This window comes from Molothrus aeneus, chromosome 8, assembly GCF_037042795.1.
Source record: "Molothrus aeneus isolate 106 chromosome 8, BPBGC_Maene_1.0, whole genome shotgun sequence".
Taxonomy (NCBI): domain Eukaryota; kingdom Metazoa; phylum Chordata; class Aves; order Passeriformes; family Icteridae; genus Molothrus; species Molothrus aeneus.
In genome coordinates, this window is record NC_089653.1 from 36,042,291 (window position 1) to 36,069,095 (window position 26,805).

The 26,805-nt window shown below is 35.4% G+C and overlaps 1 protein-coding gene across 1 annotated transcript in view; it reads right to left on the reverse strand.

Moving 5' to 3' along the window:
- Positions 1–4,610: 4,610 nt before the first annotated feature.
- Positions 4,611–26,805, reverse strand: part of CFAP46 (cilia and flagella associated protein 46) — a 71,168-nt gene continuing 48,973 nt past the window's right edge. Inside the window, exons 39-59 of the mRNA XM_066554624.1 lie at positions 26,089–26,224; positions 25,183–25,362; positions 24,570–24,758; positions 23,706–23,840; positions 22,647–22,826; positions 21,470–21,637; positions 20,567–20,664; positions 19,805–19,884; positions 19,248–19,399; positions 17,423–17,544; positions 16,961–17,046; positions 15,858–16,022; positions 14,090–14,166; positions 13,486–13,546; positions 13,359–13,394; positions 12,083–12,185; positions 10,782–10,894; positions 8,546–8,627; positions 6,550–6,686; positions 5,962–6,048; positions 4,611–5,181 (exon numbers count right to left, since the gene is read on the reverse strand). Of these exons, the coding sequence (XP_066410721.1) occupies positions 5,045–5,181; positions 5,962–6,048; positions 6,550–6,686; positions 8,546–8,627; positions 10,782–10,894; positions 12,083–12,185; positions 13,359–13,394; positions 13,486–13,546; positions 14,090–14,166; positions 15,858–16,022; positions 16,961–17,046; positions 17,423–17,544; positions 19,248–19,399; positions 19,805–19,884; positions 20,567–20,664; positions 21,470–21,637; positions 22,647–22,826; positions 23,706–23,840; positions 24,570–24,758; positions 25,183–25,362; positions 26,089–26,224 (2,524 nt within the window). The 3' untranslated portion in view covers positions 4,611–5,044. The remainder of the gene's footprint in view (positions 5,182–5,961; positions 6,049–6,549; positions 6,687–8,545; positions 8,628–10,781; positions 10,895–12,082; positions 12,186–13,358; positions 13,395–13,485; positions 13,547–14,089; positions 14,167–15,857; positions 16,023–16,960; positions 17,047–17,422; positions 17,545–19,247; positions 19,400–19,804; positions 19,885–20,566; positions 20,665–21,469; positions 21,638–22,646; positions 22,827–23,705; positions 23,841–24,569; positions 24,759–25,182; positions 25,363–26,088; positions 26,225–26,805) is intronic.

A 26,805-nucleotide genomic window follows, 5' to 3' on the forward strand; every position in this document is an offset into this window, starting at 1 on the left:
CAATTAGATTATATTGGCTAACACAGCCCTGTTTGATTGAGTACAGATGTAGGCCACGTCCTTTGAATCACACTGATGAAGAAGCAGAAGGGTTTGTGGAATTCCAGTGCAAATTTATTTCAACGTGGATCCCACTTCAGATTCTAATGCCATCTTGCAATACTAATAACCAAAAAATGCTAAATAGGTATTTTCAGATGAAATAAAAGTCAGTATCATTCAGGAGAAATACCAGTGAACTCTGTTAGAGGAGAAAAAACCAAAAACTATAAAACAAGCACAGAAGCCAGTGTGCTGGTGCAAACACAGGTACTGCCCAAGGGCACAGATGTGACTATACCAAACGAGCAAAACGAACATTTTGTTGGCTTCTGTGCCATTCTGGTGGCCACTAGGACTGTGTGTGGACTTTTTCTGCATACACAAACTGTGCACCCAGTTGCACATGTGGGCTCATCAGGGAGTGGCAAGGGACAAATCCTTACAGATGAAATACCTCTCAATTACCTGGTGCCCACACAGATAACACGTGAAGAAAAGCTAAAGTTATGCTGTTATAACTTAAAAGCTGGAAACAGCTTCTGTTCCATATATGATAAAAATTCAGAAGGCAGTTATGTCTGTGATATTTTGCTACAGCAGACACACCATAAGAAAGGCATACTGGCAGTGTATCTCCATGGTGAAGTCTGCCTCAGCTGAAGAAGTGTGTTCCCACTCGATGCCTGCACCTCTGTAATGATGGGTATCTGAGCTTCTTGAGCAGCAGTGCAGGAGAAAGCATGCACCTGTGTTTTTATTGACAGTGACAGGATTACTTGCTAATAATCAGAAAAAAATAATGGCCCAGAGAGGCTCAGATACAGAATGACAAGGTAGGAACTCTATGTCAGTACCATGCATAGTGACCTATGCAATTTAGCTGCTGCCTCACTGTCAGGTTTAACCAAAGTACAGGTGATCCTCTACATACCTCAGCTGCAGCATACTCCATACTCAGTTCCTACTCTGTAACCTACTTCGAGTTACAGGCTCATATAAATTCTGAGGACATGACAGAACTGCAAATATTTCTGAAACCCATTCCTTGTTCCATCAGGAAATCTTAGTTAATTCTCTCCACTGGTGTATTGACAGGCAATTAATACACATCTGTGGGAGAACAGACTGTTCTGGCTGCTTCTACAATGCTGACAACTCCAGCAAACAAGCTCATTACCACCAGAATGAAGGTCAAGATGTCTGCTCTGAGTAGATTAAATGTTTTCATCACAAACTTGTTTCCCTACATTCTTCTTCCAGGATCTTGCAGATTACAGGTCTTAACTGTAATTCCACTGTCACTGTTCTCTCATCAAACCCCCTTTGTACTCAAGAGGCTGTTCTCCGAGCCATTGCCTGCAGTTTTCCAAATGAACACTTCTGTCCTACAATATGAAACTGCTCTCCCTTACTGATGGATTACAACCATGTCTTCATTGCACTAATCAAAACACATTGGGAACACTGATCTCTTTCTTAAAATTTTGGCATCAAAAAGAAGACAGAGAAGAGCAGTGTGGACACTGTTGCTATGATATAGATTTGATCTACTACCCGGTATCCAGTCAGATAATAAAACACCTGTATTACATAGTTTCACAAAGAAGCCAGTACAGTTTATGATTGTCAAAGGATATTATCATCTGCACTTCTGAAAAACTCAGGTTTGGTTTTATTTTCTTTGATTTCTGAACCTCTCCCTGAACTTCTTTCACAATTGACATACTTGGGCAAAATTAAGAAAAAACCCACTCAAAATTAAAAATAATTTCAGACAAAAATGAATCTGATTCTTCAGTTTATTTCACTATTGTTATTCGCAACTTATCTCAGTGTACCTATAGCACAGAAAAATTATGTCAACTTGGAATTGTGAAATTGTTGATGATGGTTATGGTAGGTCCAGAAGTCTTAACCATCCACCTTGCTAAGAAACTTATGACATTAACTTCAATTTCTTTAAGAAAATTAAGTCATCATGAAAGCCAGAACATTATAAAAATATTTTTAGATGCCTTTTCAGGAAATAAACACAAATCCTAATTAGTACAGCCCTGATTTTTGGTAAAGCTGTACATCTTTGTAAACATCTAGTTTCTCCTAACAATTTCAAATGCTAAATGTCAAGTATGAGACTATCAAGAACAGTGACAAGTCATGAACATTCAGTTACTGGAAAGGATGCTCTACTCAAGTTCAGTACTGACTCATTTTCAATTTAATCTTGACAGTTTTCACCCTCTTCTGCCATCATGTGTGAGGCTGAAGCATTTTATGAAACAAAGGGAAAAGAAATCACAGAAGTTATTCAGTGACAAAGAAACATCTTCCTAAATATTTCCCATAGTAATGGACACTGTCACAAAACACCCTGTTAATTTCTTATACCTTCCTAGCCCAATATATTGGTGTTTACTTCTGAAAGAGGTCCTTATTTTGTTGGCTTCAACTGTTTGAACTCAGCACTGACTTTGAGCACTCTTTTGGCAGAGGAAGAAAACATTTCTTCATAGATAGACTATTGCATTTACAATGTTTATTTTAGTATATTTAAAAGTAAACATGCATATAATAATAGGTATCAAGATTCATCTTTCAGGGAATATTAAAACGGATATTTTATCCACCAGCAATATTGTTAACATTCCATACTGCATTTTTATAAAATGATATTAAGTGATCTAAAATTGTTCCTCTTAAGTAAGTTGTAAGTAACCATAAGCCTTAAGTAACCATCTGGAAAGCTGCAATATATTAAATACATTTTCTCTCTTATTCTGAAGTGAAGACTGTTGTGCCTGCTACTTTTGAAAATGCTACTATCATGTTCATGAAAGATCCCACATGCTCTTCTATCACTGGCTGAGAAGTATTCCATCAATTTATCACCTGAGTACCAATCTGGGTCTTCCACCAACCAGTAAATATTTCAGGGCACATAGGCATGCCTTCAATTTTAACTTGACCACATCCTTAAAACCCATGCTGATAATTATCTGTCACTATATCCACATGAAGACACTGCATTTGGAGACCTGAATTAATACCCAAAAAGGGCTTTAAGGGATGAGAGACTTCCTGGTGACTTCACAGTGATGAGCTGGTCTTTCATCCACATGCAAGAGAAGAAAGGATTTCTACTCATATAGGATGACTGAATTCCCTCTGATACCCTATTCTGGGAGAGCTTCCAGATCAGACAGTGCCAAAGCACAGGCTGGAAGGCTTAAAAGGCTGTAAAATCACAAAATTAGTGTTCAAACTCAAGATGAATGGTCTTAAATAATTATGGGAATGATGTCCACACCACACTCAAATCTGCTCTAATTTGCCTGCCTATGAACACCTGCAGCAGCAACAGCTGCTCTGTTCTGGTGTCTGCTCCCCTGCATCCCTTTGCAAAGCAGGGACAGCCACGGCAGCTCTGGAGAGAGGGACGCACATGTGCCATGAAATCCTGGAACGACTGCTTAAGGAAGTATAATTTTAAAGAGGTTAAAGCAGGGACTAAGGACAGAGATTCTCTTATTTTTGTTTGTTTTATCATTTTGTAGCAAACTTGCTGCAGCTTTTTACTACAGACTATTTAGAACCACACACTTTTCTTGGACAGCCATGTACAACTCAAATGATGTTCTTGTCCTAGAATATCATCAATAAATTCACCATCATTTTTTTCTTCCTCACATTTTTCAGATTACATAAATTTTAGCTGACCAATTCTTTTCATGCTAAAATATATTATGAAATGTCATTTCTGTTATAAAAGCTAATTGATAGTGTGATTTGTTATGTTGCTGAGACATAATTCAGAAAGTTATTTTAAAGCCCTTGATACATGGAATAGCACTAACTGCTTAATATTTCTTGTATGAATGAATACAGTGCATAGGAATGATGTAGTGCCACGTAGATGAAATATTTTCAGAAGCTCTTATTCTTGTTGTTTGGGCTTGTGCCAATGTCATTTGACAAGAGAACTCATACGTCCTAAGGTGTATCTACTGTAATTTATTTCTGGGTCATTAGTTGGTAGGATTTTTTTCCTCCAGGTTGCTGAACACTATATAATATTGTAAAAATTAAGAGCTCATAGTCAAATAAATGAATAGCTTAGAATTATTTTTAAAAATCAGATAAGTATTTTAAATTTTAAAATATTTTAATTTAATATTTTATTTCATTAAAACAATTGACTGATTAATATAAAAAAAAAAATTTCTGACTCTTGTGAAAGTCCAGATGGAGAACTGCATCTAGCTCAAGAGTCCCCAGTAAAAGAGCGAGTCCAGAGGAGGCCCTAGAGCTGCTCCGAGGGCTGGAGCCCCTCTGGAGCCAGGCTGGGACACCTGGGGGGCTCACCTGGACAGGAGCAGCTCCAGGGAGAGCTCAGAGCCCCTGGCAGGGCCTGAAGGGGCTCCAGGAGAGCTGCAGAGGGACTGGGGACAAGGATGGAGGGACAGGAGCCAGGGAATGGCTGCCAGTGCCAGAGGGCAGGGCTGGATGGGAGATTGGGAATTGGGAATTGTATTGGGAATGTTATTAAAGAAAAACACAGGAAAATAAAGAAAGCAAAAATTATTAATCATTTTATTTAAGACTAATTTGTTTTCTAATTAAATTACAACTACTTCTATATAAAAAGATCTGTTCATTCAGAATAAGGTCACTTGGTAAATTTTCTAGCTATGTTTCTGATGAATTGTCCATGCAAAAATGAAATACATCAAGGAAATGTTTTTCCAAATGGAAGCACTGACATTGATACATTCCAATTCCATTCATGTATCAAGCCCACTTTTCTTTAAAATATGTTGGTACGTACCAAATTTTTAAAGAATTCACTAAGATAAAAAAACCTTAGAGCACTAACTGAAATTTCTGAGCTATATATGCTATTTTCCTGACATGCTAATATCAAACTGTTTACATCTGAAACAGCAATATGCACATTTTCTTAATCTCACCTCTCCTTAGATCAGTATGAAAATATTGACACAAATTACATCAGAATTATGTTGGGTAAACCATAGAGCACACAATTAAAACATGATGGATGACTTGCAGGAGGATCTGAGGAGGTGCAAAGAGTCTGCTCTTCTATTTTGTCTCCAGGAGAGCTGTGAGAATCTGCTTCCACTATAAAAATGTATTAAAAACCATTGTTATTTCCAATATGACTAAATATAAGAATGCTGTAAATACTATCATTTAACACTTCTTCTCTTCGATTAATACTTATGGTTCTTTAACATTATTTTAAAAATATTAGCAACTGTCACAATATTGAAGAAGCATTTTCTGAAAAAGAAAAACAGAAAGCTAGGAAATATTTCTGATCTGAGCTCTTTCTTCAATTCTATGACAGTTCAAGCTATGATTAAAATTAATTTTATTAAACCTTATTTTAAAAGGTAAGTCCTGTACATCGAAAAATAGCAGTACAATTTTATAGACTGTATATTAGAAATTGTTTTACTCAGAAATTCTTCCTCTCTCTCCAACAAGATGCCAGATATTTCTTGTGTGTAGTATGCCCTGTACAATGCAGACTGTCTAAAATCACTGGAGATCCTACTGATCTTTTTGCAGTTTATAATCCCATACCATTTATATTGTCTATGTTGTGCTCCTGATTTACCTTGTTAGTAACACTACCTTATTTTTTCAGTGGAGAAAAAATTTTAGCCTTTAGTCAGCTATGTCAAAGCCTCCCCAGAATTTTATTTATATAAAATTTAGCTACTCCAATTATGATATTGTATCAGTGGTCTTCTGACTCCCAGCTCTTTTAAGAAGTTTCAGAGAAAATTGTAAGAGCTCATCTGTAAGGTTTCACTTACACCTGTGAACTACCTATATAAAGGTTCTAGTTAGTGTTTACAGCCAGTCTTTTATACTAAGCCTTTTAATTCTTACTTTTCATGGAATGCCTTTTCCTGTGACTTCTACTTTTCTGAAGAACATGAATTGTCTGCCCAGTCGTTCTACCAAAGCTTAGCAAATCTGGAAAGAAATGTTCGTTTCTGTGAGTTTTTAAGGAAAGTTTTGAAAAACAAGAAAATATCAACCATACAGTCTGGTGCTTTCACCATGAAATGGTTTTTCATTTAAAACACAATGAAAAAGGGTATCTTTACAGATTTGAGCAATGTATCTGTGCAGATATAAGTTACATCCAAGGGATTTTTTCCCCATAGTTTATGTACTACAGATGGCCATGTCCTGGGGCAGTGCTTCTCACCAAATAAATCCTATTCTTACCATATGACCATAAACAAACACCCCACCAAATCTGTTTTAAGTAGGTTATTGCTCTGTGTGAAAGATCAACCTGCCAACCACATGGTGGCTGCTGCCTGCAGTTCACCTCCTCTAGAAACTGCAGGCAGACTTTGGTAAGGAGCAAAGCAAGAGGAGACAGGCAGATACCCACAGTCCCTGAGCACGCACACACAAGGGTCTGGAGCAATACACACACCAGCTAAGGCAAACACAAACACTCACTCTCAAACAAGGTCTCCAGCCTTTCTGCATTCTCCTCCAAGGTTGTGTACCACTGGGTGGCTACTATAGAACCAACACCTGTAAGGCTTAGAAGCATTGCTGTCTCTGTTGGTCTCTCTAGAGCAATATGTAGACAACTAAAGAAGAACAGAATTATGAGATCAATAATAAATAAAAATACATAATATATAAAAATGCATAGTATATAAAAATATGACTAAAAATACAATGTTTTTTGATAGAAGGAGAAAGAATGTCAGAGTGTATTTTCTTGTATGCTGATCACCAAGTGTTTTCCAACACTCATATAGCAGTTTGAATTTAATACAATGAATTCAGGTAACCTTCTCTCAACATTTTTTCATGATGCAATTTTACCATGGGATTTACTCTCTTGTCATATTACTGTAGTTCTGGACATCTCTGGAAATCTGGAAGGAGTAGTATGCCCTAACCTTTACAAAACACTGCAGAATACCTTTTATAAGACAGTCAAAAAATTGAGACTCAGATGTGAAAAGACATGTTTAGACATAAAATATTGCAGGAACTGAAACCTTGTTCTTTGTTGTAAGTATGGTGTTGATTCGGAGGCTTAAAAGCAAATCATGTGCAATGCGGGTTTTGAGTTTTTACTGCTGAATATTTCGGCATCTTCGGCAAAATTATTTTAGTCATAAAAGGGGAGTGATACTCTAAGGTTGAAACTGCAGTAAATAGAAGGTTGCATTTTGGTTTTATTCAGACTTGCTTTTTATAGTAACTTTATCAAAACATGACAATCAGAGTTTTCAGCAGTCTTTTGGGGTGATACTATCTGATTGTCTTATGGAGTTTATGTGACTCATTTTTTAAATAAATGTTATTCTAAATTTTCAGGAAGCTTTTGGACTTAAACATGTAACTCTTATTGATAAATTCACTAAACTATTGAATTGAGATTTCAAAATTTTTGAGTTTGAAAAACTAGCTTAAGGAATTGTGTTTTGGTTTACTTTAGGAAATGGCAGTTTGGGATCAAAAAGGATATCAAAGAATACCAGGAGTTTGTTTATACACTCAGACATCTGCATATTTACATATGTAGATATGTATATAACCTATTTTACATATAACTAGATTTAATTAAACAGTATTTTTTAGACAATTTGTTTTCTATTTCTTCTTCATGGAATGAATAATTAGAAAAGTCAAGAGATATTTATGTCCCCAGGATGTGCTTTGCTCACTTGCTGCCCAGGCACAGTGCTGGCTCAGCCTCAAGTGCCTTTCTGCAGGGCTGCACTCTGGCTGCCCCTCTCCAGGTTTACACTTGTGTCCAGCATTACTTTGTCACCAGTGAAGGGTCTGCCATTTGCTCTGGCTAAATTTCACATCACTGTTGATTGCCCAATGCTCCAGTCTATCTACACCCCTCTGCAAGGCATCTCATCCCTCAAGAGTATGATCAGGTTATCTGAAAATTCAGCATGGTCTAAATAATTAATGAATAGAATTAGGACACACTGGCATCTGTCAAGAATTCATAATGGACATGCAACAAAAGAATGTAAAACCTGCCAACTTAAAAGCAATGATAATAATGAAATGCTTTTAAAGATTAAAAAAAAGCTGCAATTAATACAAAAAATTCTGACCAGGTTATTTTACATGCTATAATAATTTGTTTAAATAAAAATCTGATTGTTAAACTTTTCCATGTATGAACCCTCAGAAGGACTCATAGCAGTTTATCTGTCAAAGGAAAATTTTATATATTCTATTAGAACATTTTGAGAATCTTGTTCTCAGACTTGTGAGGTATGTGTAATATAGCAAGGTTTCTGTGTCGTATTTTCTTATCATTGCCTTCTAACTGAGCTTTCATCCTATTTAGTCCTATAAAGAAGCTCTTTTTCTTGCAGAAGTGAAGGATAATATTCATAACTCAAAATTTTAACTTTTCTTTGAAATAATCTACTTTATTTTGGACTTTACTGAAACTGACTTTACCTACCTTTTGTGGAGATCAGAGTTTGCAATTCTTTGGTAACTTTGCTGTGATCTTACCAGATCCAGAAGAATCACCAAACGGCATTCTGGAAAAAAATATAGCAATGGTGTTTGCACAGATAATAATGCCCAGCATAATAATTAAAGTAAATCAGGCTTTTTGTAAATTAATTACTTTCTTGAACACAGTCCAAGCCACTAGTATAAAACCTACATATTTCAGCTGCAATTGTCAAGTACTATGTAAAAGTACACTAATAGTCATCCTAGCAGTATTTAATGTAATTTTGCTACACTTTTCCATAGTGTTTTGCAGGATTTTTTTCCCTATGCCACATTAGCATAATTGGTAATGAAGTCCACATGCCATCTTATTACAGCCAATGACCTGTATGACCCAACTGTAGTTATAAACTCTTGGACGTTTATGCTATGCAGGTATCGAAATTTTTTTGTACCATAGCTCCTCTCCACAACGTACAACCAAGCTACACCCCTAACATACCTTATTTTCCTTAAAAGTCTCCAGTAAAACGACTCAGAATCCTCTCAGAATTAAAAGGTTTTGTCTACTGTTTGGTTTGCTGTAGCTTAAATCTAGTTACTCATTCTCCTATCCCAAGCAGATGAGAAGTAAATTACTTCTCTGCCTGGAAAGTCTTTGACACACTTAAAACTTCTATCACCTCTCAAACCTCTCAATCTTTCCTCTGAAAGCATTTTTTAAATGCATAAGAACATAGTAATGCATACATATTTATTAATAAAACTAAGCACAAAAGCTGTGGTACAGCCTTTTGACCACTCCTAGTGTACTCTAGCAGTAGCTTACTCTATGTGGTTGGTATTTTTCTCCTGCTGAGACCTTTGGAATATTACGTAGAGTGGGAAATTATTTCACACAGCTTGCACATGATGCTCCTGTATAGCTAGCCCATACAGACCCTGGGGGTTTTTTAACACCAGCAAGGGTGCGTTGCTTAATTTGTGATCCATCTCTTGAGTCTACCCTGTAACTCCGCCCCTTAAGCAGTCATACCTTATTAATGATTAATTGATTCTTTTCCCTGAAGTATAATATCTCCCACTAGACTCTCCCAAATTACACTCCACATAAAGCAAGGTTAATTTGCATCATAATCTTGCATTTCAGGATTTGCTAAACCACTGCATTCTCTTTGTCAGCCTAGTCTCATGCTCAGATTTAGCAATTATTTATTTTATTTCATCATGTAAATGACCAAACCAAATACTTTATAATATTTGGTCTAGGTTAGAGCTTTCAGAAATCTCAGACAGAATTAATCCTGGCATATTTTAAGAGTAGGAAAAAGAGAAAGGTTTAACAACCTTCCAAAAGTTGCCAGACCTGTAAATATCTGGCCTATGGACACCTGAAACACCATCTTCAGTCATGATCCATGAATATAGAGAAAACATATTTTCTTATTTCTTGTAATATTTACATATAGATATTAAAATCACTTTTAAAATCAAAGCTTCATAAAGAAGCTTCCTGTTGTTCTACAGGGCTTCACAATCTGATGTGTACTGTCCTCACTTCCACATTGTCAACACAACAGAGCTACCCAGACAAATTCAGCACAACTCTGAAATCAAGCTTCTTCCAGATGTGCAAGGAAAACAGGAGGAGAAATGAAGATTGTTAATCTGAAAAACCAGTCCTGAATCTAAGCCTTATGCTACAACAGAACGACTAATTAGTTGTGAAGAAACAGAGAAAAAATACCCTCTACAGAGGGTACAGAGACTTTACAGAGTCTACAAATGCTCTGTAATACCAGAGTAATCCTTCAGCATTAACCTAGCCCTGATGGACAATTCTTGCTTGCCTCAGCAGAGACTTATGAATTTTGGCACTTGAAGTGGCACTGCAGAGGTTGTTCTTACCATTAAAAATTATCTTGCAACCAAATACTAAATTCCAAAGAAAATGAGATGGTTTACTGAGAAAACCATTAGATATTGACTTAATTTTTGAAACCTACGAAATTCCAACGCATGGAAACGAAGAAGAACTAAGCTTATTTGTGAGGATTTACGAGAAAGCTGCGCAACAGAATAAAACCTACATAATACAAAGGTTTTCTGACTAAAAACCCTGGATCTAGAAAAAAGCCCTAATTGCCAATATCACTATTGTGATAATGATACAATAGGACACATCTAGGAATAAAAGCTGGTGTAATTAAATGTATTTCTCAATTTGCTTATCTTACTTGGGATGTTCATAGCAACCAACCAATTAAGCAACACATGAGACATGAATCTCTCCATCCCATAGAACAGAAATGTGCTACAGTTTGTCAGCAGCTGCTCCCATTCAGCTTGGCTGAAAGGAAAGAAGAAGGAAGAAAGTAAGTTACTTTCATGTTACTCTTTTACAAGCATACTTTTCAGAAATTATCCACAGCAAACTGTTCAGTGTAATTTACTCCAGGAATAATTATAACAAAAGTCAGCATGCAAAGCAAGAAGATAAACATGGCTGCAGAATCTGTGAGAAGTATAATAACTCATATGAATTATTAATACTATGCTCTTGTATTAAAATGATGACTCAGTAACATCTCATAGTGTGCAAGAGGCATGGTGTATTTTTAGATAAATACCAGCGTCTCCATCAAAAAAAAAAAATAATTTAAAAATCAACACTGTATGTACGGTACAGCTTTAAAATAGAGTCTTTGTCTAACAGTCAAAGGGAGTAGTCATGTGTATACCCACCAGGACATGAGCAATTGGTTTTTAAAAAGAGATGTGGGCAATCAGGCCAGCTGGCAGCAAAAACTGCAATTTGGTAATAATGATCTTTGCAATTTTTATGAAAAAATAGTAGAGTACCTACTCAGAGGTAAAATTCCAAAGGACTGACTGTTGAACTAGCAGTTAGGAAGGAAGGTCCAGTGATGGCCATGTTGTCTCATAGGGATTATCACTGTTTGATCTCTTGAGGTCCCTTTTATTCCCCTATGGCTATGATCTTAAAAGTAAACTATTTCTATAAAGAACAAAGTGTGTTTATGAGTAAACTCGATAAAATGGTAGTAGGTTCATGATCAATGTTTGAATTTGGAAACTGTTGCTGTACCTTCCCTACTCTGCTTCTGAAATCTGCGCTCCCATTTGCAGTTGGCTGAAGATGCATGGAGATGCTATGGTTTTATGACTCAGATTTGCAAACAATTATGACCAAAGCCAGAAATTACACTTCTGCTCACATATGTGTATTCATCAAAGACTGCACCAGAAGACTTTCCATCAAAATTAGATTATTTACATATATAGCAACTCTGACAAAACCAGCCTGCTTAAATCACTTTGCAGCACTCTACTTCAGATCCCTAAAATATTCTGTCTACAAACCTAGATCTGTGTTTGATACAACAACAATGGTTTGCTATGTGTTTATCAGCTCAGCAAAATATGACCCTATTTTATGGACAAAGTCTCTGAAAACAGGCACAATTTTAAACAAGAAATATGGATAAAACAAGAAAGCAGATAGAATATTACATACCTTGGAGCACATATATTGCCAATGACACCTTCCCACTGCACTGTAAATAGGTCATGGTATTTTTCTAGTATTTCCTGAATTTTTCGGGAAGGACTTAGAGCTTCTGTAACAACAGAATTTTATCATTATGAATGTAACATACTACAAACTACTTTGGGCAATCTCAATTTCAATAACTTTAAAATGTCACTATCATATTTATGGGGTTTTAAGTCATCATTAGATTTCATGTTTTTTGAAACCTAAGTCTGGCTTTTAAAATTAAAACAATTGTGACATTTTCAGAATAAAATCAGATGCCCATTTGAATGGTGTCTTTTATAGTGAACAAGGATTATTTGGTAGATGGGTTAAGGACACAAAGAAAAACTTTTAGGTATCCTGAAAAACGGGTAAAGAATTGAAAACCAGTACTGCTCATACAGTTCTGTGGCAAAGGCTCAGAGAGGACTTAGGTGGGTGGATAAACTAACTGAGTTTCCAGAGTCCTGATTTCAGGAAACAAGACTCCAAAATTACCTCTTCTCTCCAAGGACATTGCACATTTAATGATAAACAATCTTCTCCTTTTGACTATATTTTCATACTAGTATAAAAGTTAAAAGATACACTCTAGAGTCAGATATTGAGCACATGAAGTGTTTTATATTGATCTGCTCTGAAGGAGAACTACAAACACATGGAGACACACTCTGTTATGATACTGATTTTTCTGTGGCTTCTTTTGCATGGTGTTTAGAGTTAGTAACTATTTCAACACCTGAAGGGAGCCAACAAGACAGATGGAGAAAGACTGGTTACAAGAACATACAGTGACAGGACAAGGGCAAATGGTTTCACACTGAAACATAGTGGGTTTAGGTTAGGTATCAGGAAGGAACTGTTCCCTGGCAGGGTGGGCAGCCCTGGCACAGGTGCCCAGAGCAGCTGGGGCTGCCCCTGGATCCCTGGCAGTGCCCAAGGCCAGGCTGGGCACTGGGGCTGGGAGCCCCTGGGACAGTGGGAGGTGTCCCTGCCATGGCAGGGGTGGAACGAGATGAGCCTATAGGTCCCTTCCAACCCAAACCAGTCTGTCTTTCTGGAGCTAAAAACCTGCATTAACTGTTAGTTGTGCTGTTTCACACATGCACCATATACAGGTGATAAGCTGTGCTGTTCTGATGAAAAGGAATGCTTTTTTGCCAACATCTTGATGTCACGACTTCATTTTTTGGTACAAAAGAATTCTAAATTCCATGGGTAGATCATAAATAAAATATTATTTAATATATATTACCTGCTTCTCTTCCTTCATTATAGGGGTCCACAATATCTGATGAACAGTTAATCACAAACAATGTATTCAAACAACAAAAGAAGGAAATTTAGCTGATACACTTAGCCAATAGGTTGTGAAAGGATACATTTTAAATTACGTGTATCAACAGGGAAGCAATTAGAAGGTAGATCACGATTAACTGGTGCCTACAATTAAAAATAATACATATGTTAAAGTATCAATTAAATACTAACAGTATTGCATTATTTGTGTCAAACAACTAAGAGAAAGACACATCAAACAATTAACAGAGTTTTGAATCTGGGTTTAAAAGCATCATGGTATTCAATTATCAGTGGAAATTAATAACTATTCTGCATTAGCTACAATGCATATACATATATTACACATATATACACACGTGTAGGCACATATATAGATATACATGCAAATATAAATTTATAAAAACATATGCAATAACTATATAAATACAATATTTTGTTGCAGAAATTATTTTCAGTAACTTTAAGCAGCTTCCTTTGTGGGTTATTAAATATGTCCCATTTATAAGTGTGATTCTTCAAAGAAAAACTCCTTGCAAAATCAACAGGAAGCAAGATTCTTACGGACTTATGAGACATTCACTCCACTTCAGAATTCTAGCACACATAATGAGCTTTTATGCAACCCACTTTCACACTTTTCTATGCAAGTTCTCTGGTTATTTACAAAAAATGTAGGAAGTTCACCATTTGGACATTCTTTTTCTGATGAGCTTTTGTGGTTTTTTCTTTAGATGTTTCAACTTTTTTTTTTAATTCAGTTTCTGTGAAAATGAAAAGAAAAAAAATTAATGTATGGGCAGCTTAGCAAATAAATGTCCTTGAAGGACTGTACATATTTAATATCATGAAGTAGTAGTAGTAATAGTACTGCTAGCAGTAATAATAAAAAGAATAACAACAATAGATTAAATAAAAACATAAAAATTCATTTCAAAACACAGCAAGGTAAGGACCCAAGCCTTCTTGCCTAAAAATAAAGGCTTTAGAGTGAAAAACAAGGAGGAGATGTGATCCCTTAGACATGAAATGCTTCATTACACTGCCAATTTTGGATAGAGTTGAACAGTGATCATCAAAGCACTTTCTAAGTAATTTACCATATCTATTAATTGTTGATGTTAATGTAATCACGGAAGTTTCTGCGGAACACACAGAGATCTAAAGGAAAAAGGAAGTTTCATATTTGAATTGGATTTTTTTATTTCTTTAAGGGAATTTTTAAAAGCATAGAAAACTGTCCTATGTTTCTCACTGTATATATGATTATCACCAAGAGTACACCTCAGCCAGTTATTACTGAGTGCCCTGGAAGTTCATGGAAGCTTGAGATCATACTGCTCATGCTTCCTCATTCAGTGGCCTCTGTCACAACTGAAAGAAAAGAGACTTTTCAACTCTGCTTCCTCTCATTTATTTACTTCTAAAATTTTTAACCATAAGTTCCACTATGAAAAAGGGAAAAACAGAAATAGAAAAAACCTACATGTTCTAAAACTTGTATTTCTAAAAGGCCTGTAATAGTACTTAAACTAAAAATATGCTAATCTCACATTATTTACAAATTCTTTCTCTTTAGAAAGAAGGAGTGAAATGAAAAAACAGAACAGGTTATACTGGAGGCTAAATATTACTAAATATTACAGATATGGACACAATACAAGTACCTCTCTAGAACAGAATAGTTTCATGGTACAGAGTGAGATTTTCTATACTTGGTCTATTTTTTGCCATGGACCAACTAGTTTTAATAATTTTATGTGGTTTTCTCTGCATATGAGAAAAATGCAGCTTAAAATTTTTAACTTTATTAATAGAAGGTATCTTTGATTCATACAAAAACGGCTTGGTGCCTGTATTTATTGCTCACTTCTAGATCTAAGAAATGAGTTTTAAGATGCCATAAGGAGAAGTTTACCAGCTGTCCAACTACCTTATTTAACCTCAGTTTGCTAGAGTTTATGTAGGGTATAAGTGTCAGCAGTAGGGAAAGTTCCTAAAGCCTGTGGGGATTTGATTTTGCACAGGTGTAGCACAAGAACTGAAAGATTTCAGAGTAAAATTTTACATTTGGTATTTTAAGCGAAGTCTTAGAGTAGCAATAAAAAAAATACAGAAGTGTGAATTCTTACTTCCTTTTTTTCATTGCAGCTGAAAATAGCTTTGAAGTTTTAACAACATGCTTGTAAGTTTCTTTACAGTTTTAGATTCCACTGAGTTTTACATAATTCTGTAAGGTCTCAGGGTTTTTTTAAATTAGCTATCACTGCTCCTATAATCAGCCTGTACATTACCAAAATAAGTCTACTGCTCTATCTAGTCCACCTAAGATACTGGAAACCTACTGCATGTGCTTGTCTTCCAGTAAAATATACACCACAATTCATATTTAAATTTTTAAGTATCTTTTTTATGCATCATTATGCTAAAGGAAAACATGTTTATCTAACAGTACCTGACTCAGCCCAATGTAGTCGATTGTAGAGAAACTGTAGAGAAAAATCTCTGGAAACAGAACTTATTCCTTCTTCCTTAAATATACTCAGAGCTTCCAAAGGCAACTCCATCAATAATGTATCCCCTAGTAATACCACACACAATCCTAAATCCACAGGTGTATCTAAAGAGATGTGACAGAACATGATTGAGATTTAGTTCTCAGTTTGTCTATAAACAATTGCAGTTAGATGCAAAAACCTGTTTCCTCCATTGTATGACACATGAACTTCATTGTACTGTGGATTAAGTGCATTAAGAAAAAAAATTTCTTTTCATATAATTACTCTTAAGATGTTGTCAAATTTCTATGCACTTGTTAACACCAATTCTTCAGAGGGAATAACATCCCTGAATTAATAACCAAGCACCTCAGGTCCAAGTTCAGATATATACAATACATTCAGGAAAACAATATTTGGAAATGCAAAATTGCCACAGAAGTGATTGGCTACAAAAATAGAGTTGTAAAGGCACTCTTATCCAATACTGTGTTGTTCTGTAGAAAAATTTTGTTTCTGTTATTTAGGGAAAAAAGTACTAAATATAATTATGGAAATATTTCTGCTCTACAGAGAAAGAGCATATGCATGGGAGACAATTTATCCAGTTTTTGCAGAAGTGCATTCTTGAGATGTGTTTAGAGACATACTGTAGCATCAGGTTTGTATGCAACTATCATCCTGTGAGAGTCCATAAAGCAAAAAAAAAAAAAAAAGACAAAACAAAGACATTTACTGATCTACTGACTTAAGAAAGTTCTTTATTCTAGCTCTTCTCCTGAAAACTGGTTTGTGATAAAGCCATTTCATTTAGGTGTCTACAGACTGTATGGTTTGGAAGACTCCAAATAAATGCAGAAGCATTGCTCCAGCATCTAAATCTGTCTTTGAAAGTATACTGAAATATTTGACTTGATATAGAAAATAAAAGAGAGAAAAACAATGCTAAAGCCTTTGTCCTCTCCTTGTTTTAAATAAAATTAAAATTGAAATGACTGGATTTTAGTATCTGTTCACACACATACACACAGACACATACACAACTCAAGGGAAGACATACCCTGCATTCCAACTTGTTTGGTGTCCTTTTCTTTCACTTTCTTTTTTCCTGTTTCAGATGCTGAAACTGATACACACTGGGATTCTCTGGGAAGAGGAAATTAATGGAAAATATTACCAGCTTCAATTTCTGCATCACTTTCAATGAAATTTTACATAAAGGACACTCTCCCTTAGAATTTCCTGTCCTTTAGAAATCCCATCTTTAATCATTTTAATTATACTGTTGCATCTTGAGCTTCAACTTAAGTATAACTTAAGCTGGAGAACAATGCTTCTCAGAAATGGCCATTTGTCCTTCACACTGCTCAGTCCCTTAGTCTGACATATCCTGAATATACTCTCTTTCAAGACATGGAACCTTCATTCAACAGAGTATCCTTTCTAAAATCATTCCTTTATTTGAAGGACTTGAGTCACAGTTCTGTTTTCACAAATGAAAATCAAAGTCAATATATCTTACCTGACAGCAGAAAAATCAAACTGTGACAGGGCTGGTTTCAGATACTCTTCCATAATTTCTATTATTTCAGAGAAATCTGATGTCAAATCAAGCTCACTATCACCTGTTTTCTCTGTTGGAGTCTTTCACACACATAGAAGCAAAAATTAGAATACTTTCAATCTCCATTCTTGTTAAATATCATATTATATATAAATTTTGTAAAATTTTAAATCAGAGACTAAATAAAATAGTGTGAAAGATCATAAAATGGAAAATACAAATATAATAAGTTGGTTACAAAACTACTTTATTTCAAAACTTTGTACCAGCATTTTGCAAAATACTCTAACATTAGAATTACTAGAAGGTGTCAATACTTATTATTTAAACAATTAATATACTTCAGCAATGTCAATGGAAAATGGCAGAAAACTATAGCAGAAAGAATCTATAATATGTTCCTTCAAATAATGAGAAGGAACTGCATAAAGACAACTTTAAGAAGTGAACAGAAACTGTATGATGAACATAGAAGAAGCAAAAGAAAGCATATGGAGAGATCAGTGGAGCCAATTTAGGGAAAAAATTAATCAGAATGAAGAAAATAGAGAAGAAGAAAATAGAATCATGCAGGAGAGATAGACGTGGAAAACTGAGGTTTGTAAAATCAGCCTAGATGGACAAAAATCCACTAACTGAACAAACTCAACTAAATGGTGAAGAATGTTGCTATTAATGAGTTAAATCCTCATCCAAGGCTTGTGTGGCTCAGTATAGGGTGCATGCATAAGTTCTGGGAGTTTAATTCATGTGCTTTTTAAAAACCTAATTCACTTGTTTTTTTCACCTGTTCAACGTGACACTATCTTAGCACCTTTTTTTGACTTGCCCAAATACAGCAATCTTTGCAAACTTGCCAGTACAACAAAGTCTGGCCATAGGCTAGAGAAAGTGATCCTCAATACTTCAACCATCTGCAATACTTGGTATTTTAACGGAAAGATGGTAATGTGATGAATAAAACAGAATTATAATTCAAGAACCAGATTTGTCAATGTGCAGGGTAACCCAGACTGTTACTGTATCCTGTATCTATAGGTGCCCAAAGTTGTCAATGTTTCTTTCAGGCCCTGCGGCCCGAACCAGAACCACGGGGCAGGGGAGTGCCAACCCCTTGTAAAAGTCCATCACCCAAGCAGAGCTCTCTTGTGCCTTAGCTCTCTCTTGCCTCTTGGCTTTTGCTCTAGAGCTGAGGCAGTGCAGGTGGAGGCTCCCCTTTTGGATTTTCTCTCACATTTTTTTGGGAGGTTGCTATGAGAACCTCCCCTCCCCGAGAGGCTACATTTCACAGTCCTGGGTGTGCTCAGGGCAAATCCCAAGAGTGCCTGTCTGCAGCTGGCATCAAGAGAGAGGAGCAGAGTGGCCCTGGTCTGTGTGGTCACGCCAGGGGCCCAGCTGAGGCGAGAAGGCACCGAGTTTCCCCAGCCAGCTGCCCTGATGTCTTCTCTCGAGAGGAAGGCGAAGCCCCAAGTTCCAGCCCTTCACCAAGTGCCAGTCGCCAGAAATCTCTGAAATATGGCCCATTTTCAAGTGAACTGATCTCAACTGCACCATTTTAATTCTGATTAACTACTGAACATTTCAAAGATCCTGAATGACAAATACAGCAACAGTAGCACAGTAAGATTAAATTCTGGAGCAGAGTACCAAGCATATAGTAACTGTGAAGACTAGGGACGCCACACTTGGAACGAACTGGAAAATTCTGCATAAAGAATGTCTATCATATTGTTAGTACATGTTTTTCACCCAATTTTAAATATAAGGTAATAAAATATATTACCACATCTGTTTTGGAGACACACTCTTTCAAGTTATGAATAAGAGTTTGTTTAAGATGATTCTTCGTTCTTTGCTGCTTGTAAAGATGCATTTTTTCCAACAAAATACGAAACACATCAGGATTCACAGGAAATCGAGAAACTTTTGCCTGCACTATTAAAAGAAGGATAACACCCTTGTAAGAGTATATTTGTACTTGAAGAAATGATTGCAATAAACATCATCAGTTTCTAGTCATGGTATTATTTGAAAATAAAATCTAGATAGATAGATAAGCACAAAATATATACAGATATGTACAATGAAAAAAACTCTATTATTTATTTGTAACAACTTCAGCCTTCAAATGTAAACAAAAATTATATAAATTGTGACTAGATACATGACATCTGATAATGAGACACACAGTTATGAATTTATGTTCCTTGGCAATTAGGAAGAGTTAAAATTCTTTTTAAAAGTATCTAAAATGTTTACTAACTGCAACAGTGAAAGATATGAGCCTTCTCATAACATCAGTGCAATGATTTTTATCTCTTAAAAGTAAGAGGTACTTACCCATCCGCTGAGTGAGTTTTCCTTTCTGCCTTGCAGTACTTACTTTGGGCACCTCAATCAATGAACTGTACAACTGTGACCTGTGGAAACCAGAAAAGTGCTGAACAGATTATTTGACTGTCTAGCCTTGTTTATATGACTCAGATTTATTAAATGAGTAATTATAGCCCTCTAATTTAATGTGCTCACAAATACTCTCATGATGCAGTAACTACCCCCACCCTTGGATGCAAAAACCTGCAAATTCTAGCTGGAACAAACTGAGAGTGGTAAGGTAAATTCTTTTATCACTGTGTAACCAATAAGGTAGATTTCTATTTGTCCCATGACAAGTGTTAAAGACTTTTTAAATTGGTGAATGCTCTCATAGTCAGTTGCTCAATTTATGAGCTAGTTTATTGCAGCTAATTAGGCTGCTATAATCAGATAATTGGTGGCTTTATAAAGCTAAATATGACCCCTTCTAACATTTCCAAGAGCATAAGCAATAAAGGCAGGAAACTCTCAACAGAACATAGGAATCCTATTAAGAATGGCTTGAAACCTTTCAAGTGACTCTGGGGATATGAGAGATAATTAGGGACATGGAAAGAACAGAAAACATAACATTGAGCTGCAGGCAGTTTTATTTATATATTAATTAGTTCATTATCCTAAAATTCAAGTCCATCAAAATTAGAAGTGAAAGGCATTATTCGACCACATAAAAAAATACTATATTTGTAACAAACAGTGCTAAATCAAAATGATGAAATTTTATACCTGTCTTCTGAATGCTGGAGAATAACTATGCAGAAACTGGATGGCAATTCATCCACTATATTAAAATGTTCAACAGGAATACAGAGGTTTCTCCATGCCTGTACAGTAGTTCAAAAGCACTATTATTTTCATAGACTTTATAAATCCCATTCTCAGTTCTTTCATTAGAAAATTGATCGTTATAAAGTCCACACACTCAGCAGATGTGCCAGGACAGTAGGCTCTGTCCGAACAACAGGAAATACTGCTTCCCTGTGAGGGAAGCAAGCACTGGCACAAGTTGTCCAAGGAGGCTGTGGGGCCTCCATTTCCGGAGATAATTCAAAAGCCATCTGGACATGGTCGTGGACAACAAGCTCTAGGTGGCCCTTGCTTGAGGAGGAGGGGTTTACAAGATGATCTTCAGAGATTTTTTATAACCTCAACCATTCTATGATCATGTAATTTTTGTGCAGTGCAGAAGAACTTATAAATATTATTTAAAACAAATACTGTATCTTAGCCCACTCTCCATACCAACATGACCTTTATGGCCACTACACAGTTTCTGAAGTTAAAATGCTATCAAACAATAGCAGAGTATTAGCAAAGGAAATTATAGAATAATTCATAATAACATTTACTTTTGAAAAACAGTTTTGCTAGAGACAGTTCACCAACAAATACTGTATAAAATTGTATTTGGTTTACATGGCATGATTTTGATAGCAGGGGAAGGTACAGGGGTGGCTCTTAGAATCTCAGAATATTTCAGGTGGGAAAAGCCCTCAGGGACCATCAAGTTCAACCACTCTCTCAGCACTGCCAACCCACCACCAACTCATGTCCTGTATACACATATATCTCTCTGGGTGCATTTATATAACATATAATAAACCCCTAATAAGTAGCTCAGAAAGTTACCACTGAATTAGCAGTCAGTTGCTGTTCCACACATTTTAGAAGATCACTTGTGTTTCTGTTTTGTTGTAACCGATTCTGCAGATGTAGCAACGCTGCCAGCTGAGAGCTGCTGGTGTTGGACGTAGCAGTTAGAAGGATATTCTTCATCATCATAGACACTGAACAACTCTGCAAAATTTTTACATCTATTTATTTGCCTTCACAAAAATAAAATGAATAAATATATAAGCTATGTTTTTATAACATATATCTATGTTGAAGAGAAGTTCTCTGCCTTGAACGGTGAGATGACCTAGCAGAAGGCCGCTGTTTGTTTTTACAGGTTAATGTAAACAGTCTGACAATAACTAAGGAAAATTTCTTAAATACAAATAGCTGGAATTAATTTCTTGGTCTACATTTACCATCAAGGTTCCTGCATTTAGTCATCTAAGGTCTCCATGGAATGGTAAATACTGTGTTCTTAGCTTAGCCTTTCAAGTAAGCTGAGTCTTTTCTGTTTCTGTGCTTTAATGGACACCCACCATATCACACAGCAGACTTCTACAAAATGCAAAATAATGGGTAAGACTATATAAACTTTTCTTTCAGCAAACATACTAATCCTGTCATTTGAACTAGGAAATATGTGTTATTTGTTCCTGATACAGGGAATATAAGCCCTACAGATTTTCTGCATCATTTCTTTGATGGAGGCACATACTCATATGCATACACCTTCAAGCCATCTATGGGACCATGCTGTGCAGGTATCAATCCGAGAAACTCAATGCAAATTGAATTATCCACTGCAAAATAATGATTGAACAAATCCAGAGAAACATTTTTAAAATTATTTGTTAGGGAAGGATGAAATTATTTTGTGGCAATGTCTTATCTTTGCTAATGACAATATAGTAATTCATTCCTATTGAAATTTTTTCATGTATGCAATCATCAATGAAAATGTCAGGTCAAACACAGCAGATGTTAGAATTGTTAACAAACCACTGATCTAATGTTCTGTGCTTAGCAAATATACCATATATTTGATGACCTATATTACACTCTGGTTCTTACATGTGGAACCCTACTTGTGCTCTCTACGGCCAATTTTCAGACTATGCAAATACAGTTTCATTTTTGCAACTTCAAACATCCTCCCACTGAAAAGCAGCACAAACATTAGCTGCCTTACCTGATGAAGTGCCAAATACTGGCTAGTTGAAATTGGATCAAACTGTCGAAAGCATTCAGCCATTTCCAAGCTAGCAAGAGCCAGTACATCAGTAACATTATAACTGAATGCAATAGCCACAGACTGTAGCAAAGCCTCATTGGATTGAGAAAGATACTTTTGAGCCATCCTTTGTTGTGTCTAGATGACAAAAAATAAACAGCTTTATATTAAAATTGGTTAATATTAAGTATTTGTTATACATATAACAATTACAGCTTGTTAGAGAAGATAAATATTGCTTTTTAATGAGCAATTTTAATTAATTTTCATTTTAAGGCACTTAAGGTATGATCAAAATATGCAAATACTGATTAATTTTTTAGCAGACTCCAACATCTGTTTTACAACATTAAAAAATACTTGGTCTAACAAAGAAAGATGTACTCAGCAGAAGAGACTTAAAATTCAAGGCAATATAAGCAGTTCAGAACCAAGGATCAATACAATTGTTTCTTGGACAGTTAACATATTTAGCCAAATGAACCCACAAATTTCTTACCTCAGGTATTTATTGATTTTACCAGCAACACAAACTGTATATTCCCAATTCCTAGTGTGCTTTCAACAGCAGTAATTAACAGAGACCAGCTCACTGAATTTCGCCAGTGTTTTATGATTGAAGTAATTTCTTTCTTTGTTCCCAGTCTGCAAAATGTTATGCTCCCTTAAAAAGTCATATCTGTGAGGCAGAAAGAAACTGCCTGCTCATCTAGTCCTCGTTGCTACATGCTCAAACAGTGGGAAACCACTGAAGGAGAAATTATTTTTTTCTGAGAGAAACTGGGTAAGCTCATTCAGGAGCTCCCACACAATCTACTGAGGAGCAGGACTGAGCTACACAGCAGAGAGTGATGGAAAGCTGTTCGTTGGAAGGTGTTTTGTAGGCTCTTTTCATTTTTAAGATCAAGTTTTTGTTAGAACACTTCCATTATCAGTTTAAACAGAACTGATAAGTTGAGTATTATTCCATAAAAAGAAAGCACTCAAATTCTAATGCAAGCTCATAAAGTAATATACCTTTAATTCCTGTATTTTCCTCCTATACTTATCATTATGACATTTATTAGTTGATAAACCACTCTCTGTCACGTCCTGTTCACTGCATTCTGCTGAAGTCAGCGAAGATTTTCTGGTGTCTGATATAGCATCTTCCTACCCATCACAGTTTAAAAAAAAATGAACAATTAATCACTCCATTAAGTAAGGCAGGCTTCATTTCTTTCGTGAAAGCTTATGTGGAAACTGAATTAATCTTAAAAGAAATCACTATCTTAATTCCTTCATGGTGAGAGATTTAGTAATACTATCAACCGTCAAAATTTCTTAGTATGTTATGAAGGCAATATGACCAACATAAACTAAAAAAACCCGCCCATACAACTTCTCAGAGTTTGACTTTCTCATATTTGTCCTCCACTCATTTCTTCTGAAAACTTTAATTCATCACTGAATGTATAATGCCTCTATCAATTCTCCTTTTTTTACAAGGGTTCTTTACAAGGGTTCTTATTGCAACACAGAAGCAACTTGCAAACCCAAGCTTTTAACCTACAAATCAATACCTGATTACATGGATTCACAGACCGTACCTCACTCACCCTTTAAGACATTAGAGAAATTTTTCTATCTCTGTTTTGAAAATGTTGTAATTAGTATATCTCACAAACAAATCAAAAATTAGCTACACGAGGATAGCATGCAGGCAAAAACATGTTTTTGAAATTACTCATTTTACCATCCATTTTTATTATGGCTTGTGTGCAGTATATAAAACCTAGCCCTACATAAATAGCAGCTTTTATACAAATGTATATAAAAAAATATTAGAGCAGATAAACTTTACACAGAAAAAGAAATTTAACTGAAGAAAAGAATGCATACCATAACATTTGGCTTCCAGTAAATCTCTGAATATATGGGATCTACATTGATGGCAAGTAAATGAAGTGCTTTTCCACTTAGATACAGGCATTTGGATTCGATGTTGGGACAGCCTTTGCAAAGATTCTGTATGTTTGCTAACTGAGCCAGTGTAATATGAGCCATGGTGCGTTTCATATACTTCCAATCCTGGTAAAATACATATTTATATTTATTTGCTCATATATCCCCACACAGACAGAAGAATGCATTTTTAAAAAATGCAACATGTATGTATTCACATACAAATTCATATGTTAAATGTGATTATACTTTCAACTACAAATGAGCTGTCTTTAATAGACGTACAAATTCATTAACAACTGATTAAGAAAAAAAAAGTTCAATGTGACATCCGTAATCAAAGTTCAACCAGTGCCAAGGAAAATGTGGGATAAGGGCAGGGAGGCCAGCAAACCATCCCCAAGACTAAAACCACACACTTCAACCTCCGTTGCTACAAAACCACATGACTGCTCTGGGAACCCATTTCCTCAGTAGTGGAAGAAGCTGTGCTATGGAAAACCTTGTTATAACTTTTATGCAAGTCACAGGACTAAACATTTTGTATTACCTGTTCTATTGAATCATCTTCAATGGTGATTTCCTCCATAAATTCATGAAATGATTCTTCTCCCAGATTTTTAAACTTTTTCTCAGTAATGACAAGATGAAAAATATCCAAAAGAATTTCCACAAGATTTATTTTTCTAAGGGCTAGTTGTCTCATTAATGGGATACTAACATTTTTACTCTGAAATACAAAAGAAAATACAATTTTAATTTCAAATATTTTTGCAAATTAACCTCAAAAGAAGTTAGAATGTTGTATTTATTTTTAACCACAGAAACAAACATTTTAGCATTACCATCTTGATAGAGCAGAAATGTTGCAATGAAGATATTTAAGTAATTTAAAACAAAAATTTCAATGATGTCAAATATATGACGAGGTAATCAAAGTAGCTCCATAGAGTAAGAGCAGCTGGGTTTTTGTTTTTCATGTTTTATATACCTGGTACAAATATATAATATCTAATAATGCTACATACACACTAGCAAAGTAGGCTGCAGGCTTTCATTACGCAAAATACACTATTTTGAAGACAGACATTCTTTATTTATAATGTTTTGAGATGATTTTTTGTTTTTCCTGAGAAGAAACACATTTTGAGGAATTTTAAGCTTTCAAGGTATTTAGCAAATTAAAAATATCTCCAAATTTTTACTTTTTTCTTTTGTAGCTATTAGATAAATGCCAGGATTAAATAAACTTGACAAAGACCAAACAAATCCTCTCTTCATACCTTTTTCAAATGTAATTTCTTTTGGCATGCAATTTTTCCTTCTATGTACAAAGAATGTTTATCGTTACAAGAAGATAAATCCTGGAAGCCCCAAATGAGATTATCCAAGAATAAATGAATATTACAACTAAACTAGGTTTCCTTTCCACTATTAAGGTAAAAAAAGTCAATACCTCATTAAATGCAAATAAACTACAAATGTTATGAAATACTTCTTCTGTTTTGGATACTGCTCTCTGAGCTAAACTATAAGCATCTAAATAGTGACTGTGTTTGCTTCTTTTGTTCCTTTCCTGCTTGGCAGTCATCCTGAAAAAAAAACCAAAACAACACCATAAACTCAAAGGAACTAGCATAAGAAAGTGTTATTTTTACAGTATCAACACTGTTGAACATATATAATAAAATAATGAATCTATTAATTAATAGATCAAATAGCTTAATTATACATTAAAAAATATTAAATTTGTATGTCTGTTTTTGAAATGTACAAATAGGATAAGTGAACATTTACAAGTTATTTTTCCAAGGTCTTACTCTTAGAACTGTATGGCTGCAATGCAAGAAGATGCCAAGACTCAAAGAGAAGAAAGGCAGATCATATTCTAGAGTATGGTTTTAGCAGGAACACAATGGCAGTATATCAGGTATGAAACATATCTCAGTTGTTTTAAGGGGTGCCTTGCAAACAGCTGGGATTCCAGCATACCATGTTATGCACTTTTACTATTGCAGCAGTTTCTAGAAAAACATTGACTTGGTTTGGAAAGACAGGTGTCTGCTAGGGAAGGCAGGAGCCTCCCCTGAAATGGAAAATGTAAACCCCCTCTCTCCGAATTGCTATAAATTTTAAATAAGGCGCTCTCAGGCAAGAAATACGGGAGCAGGAA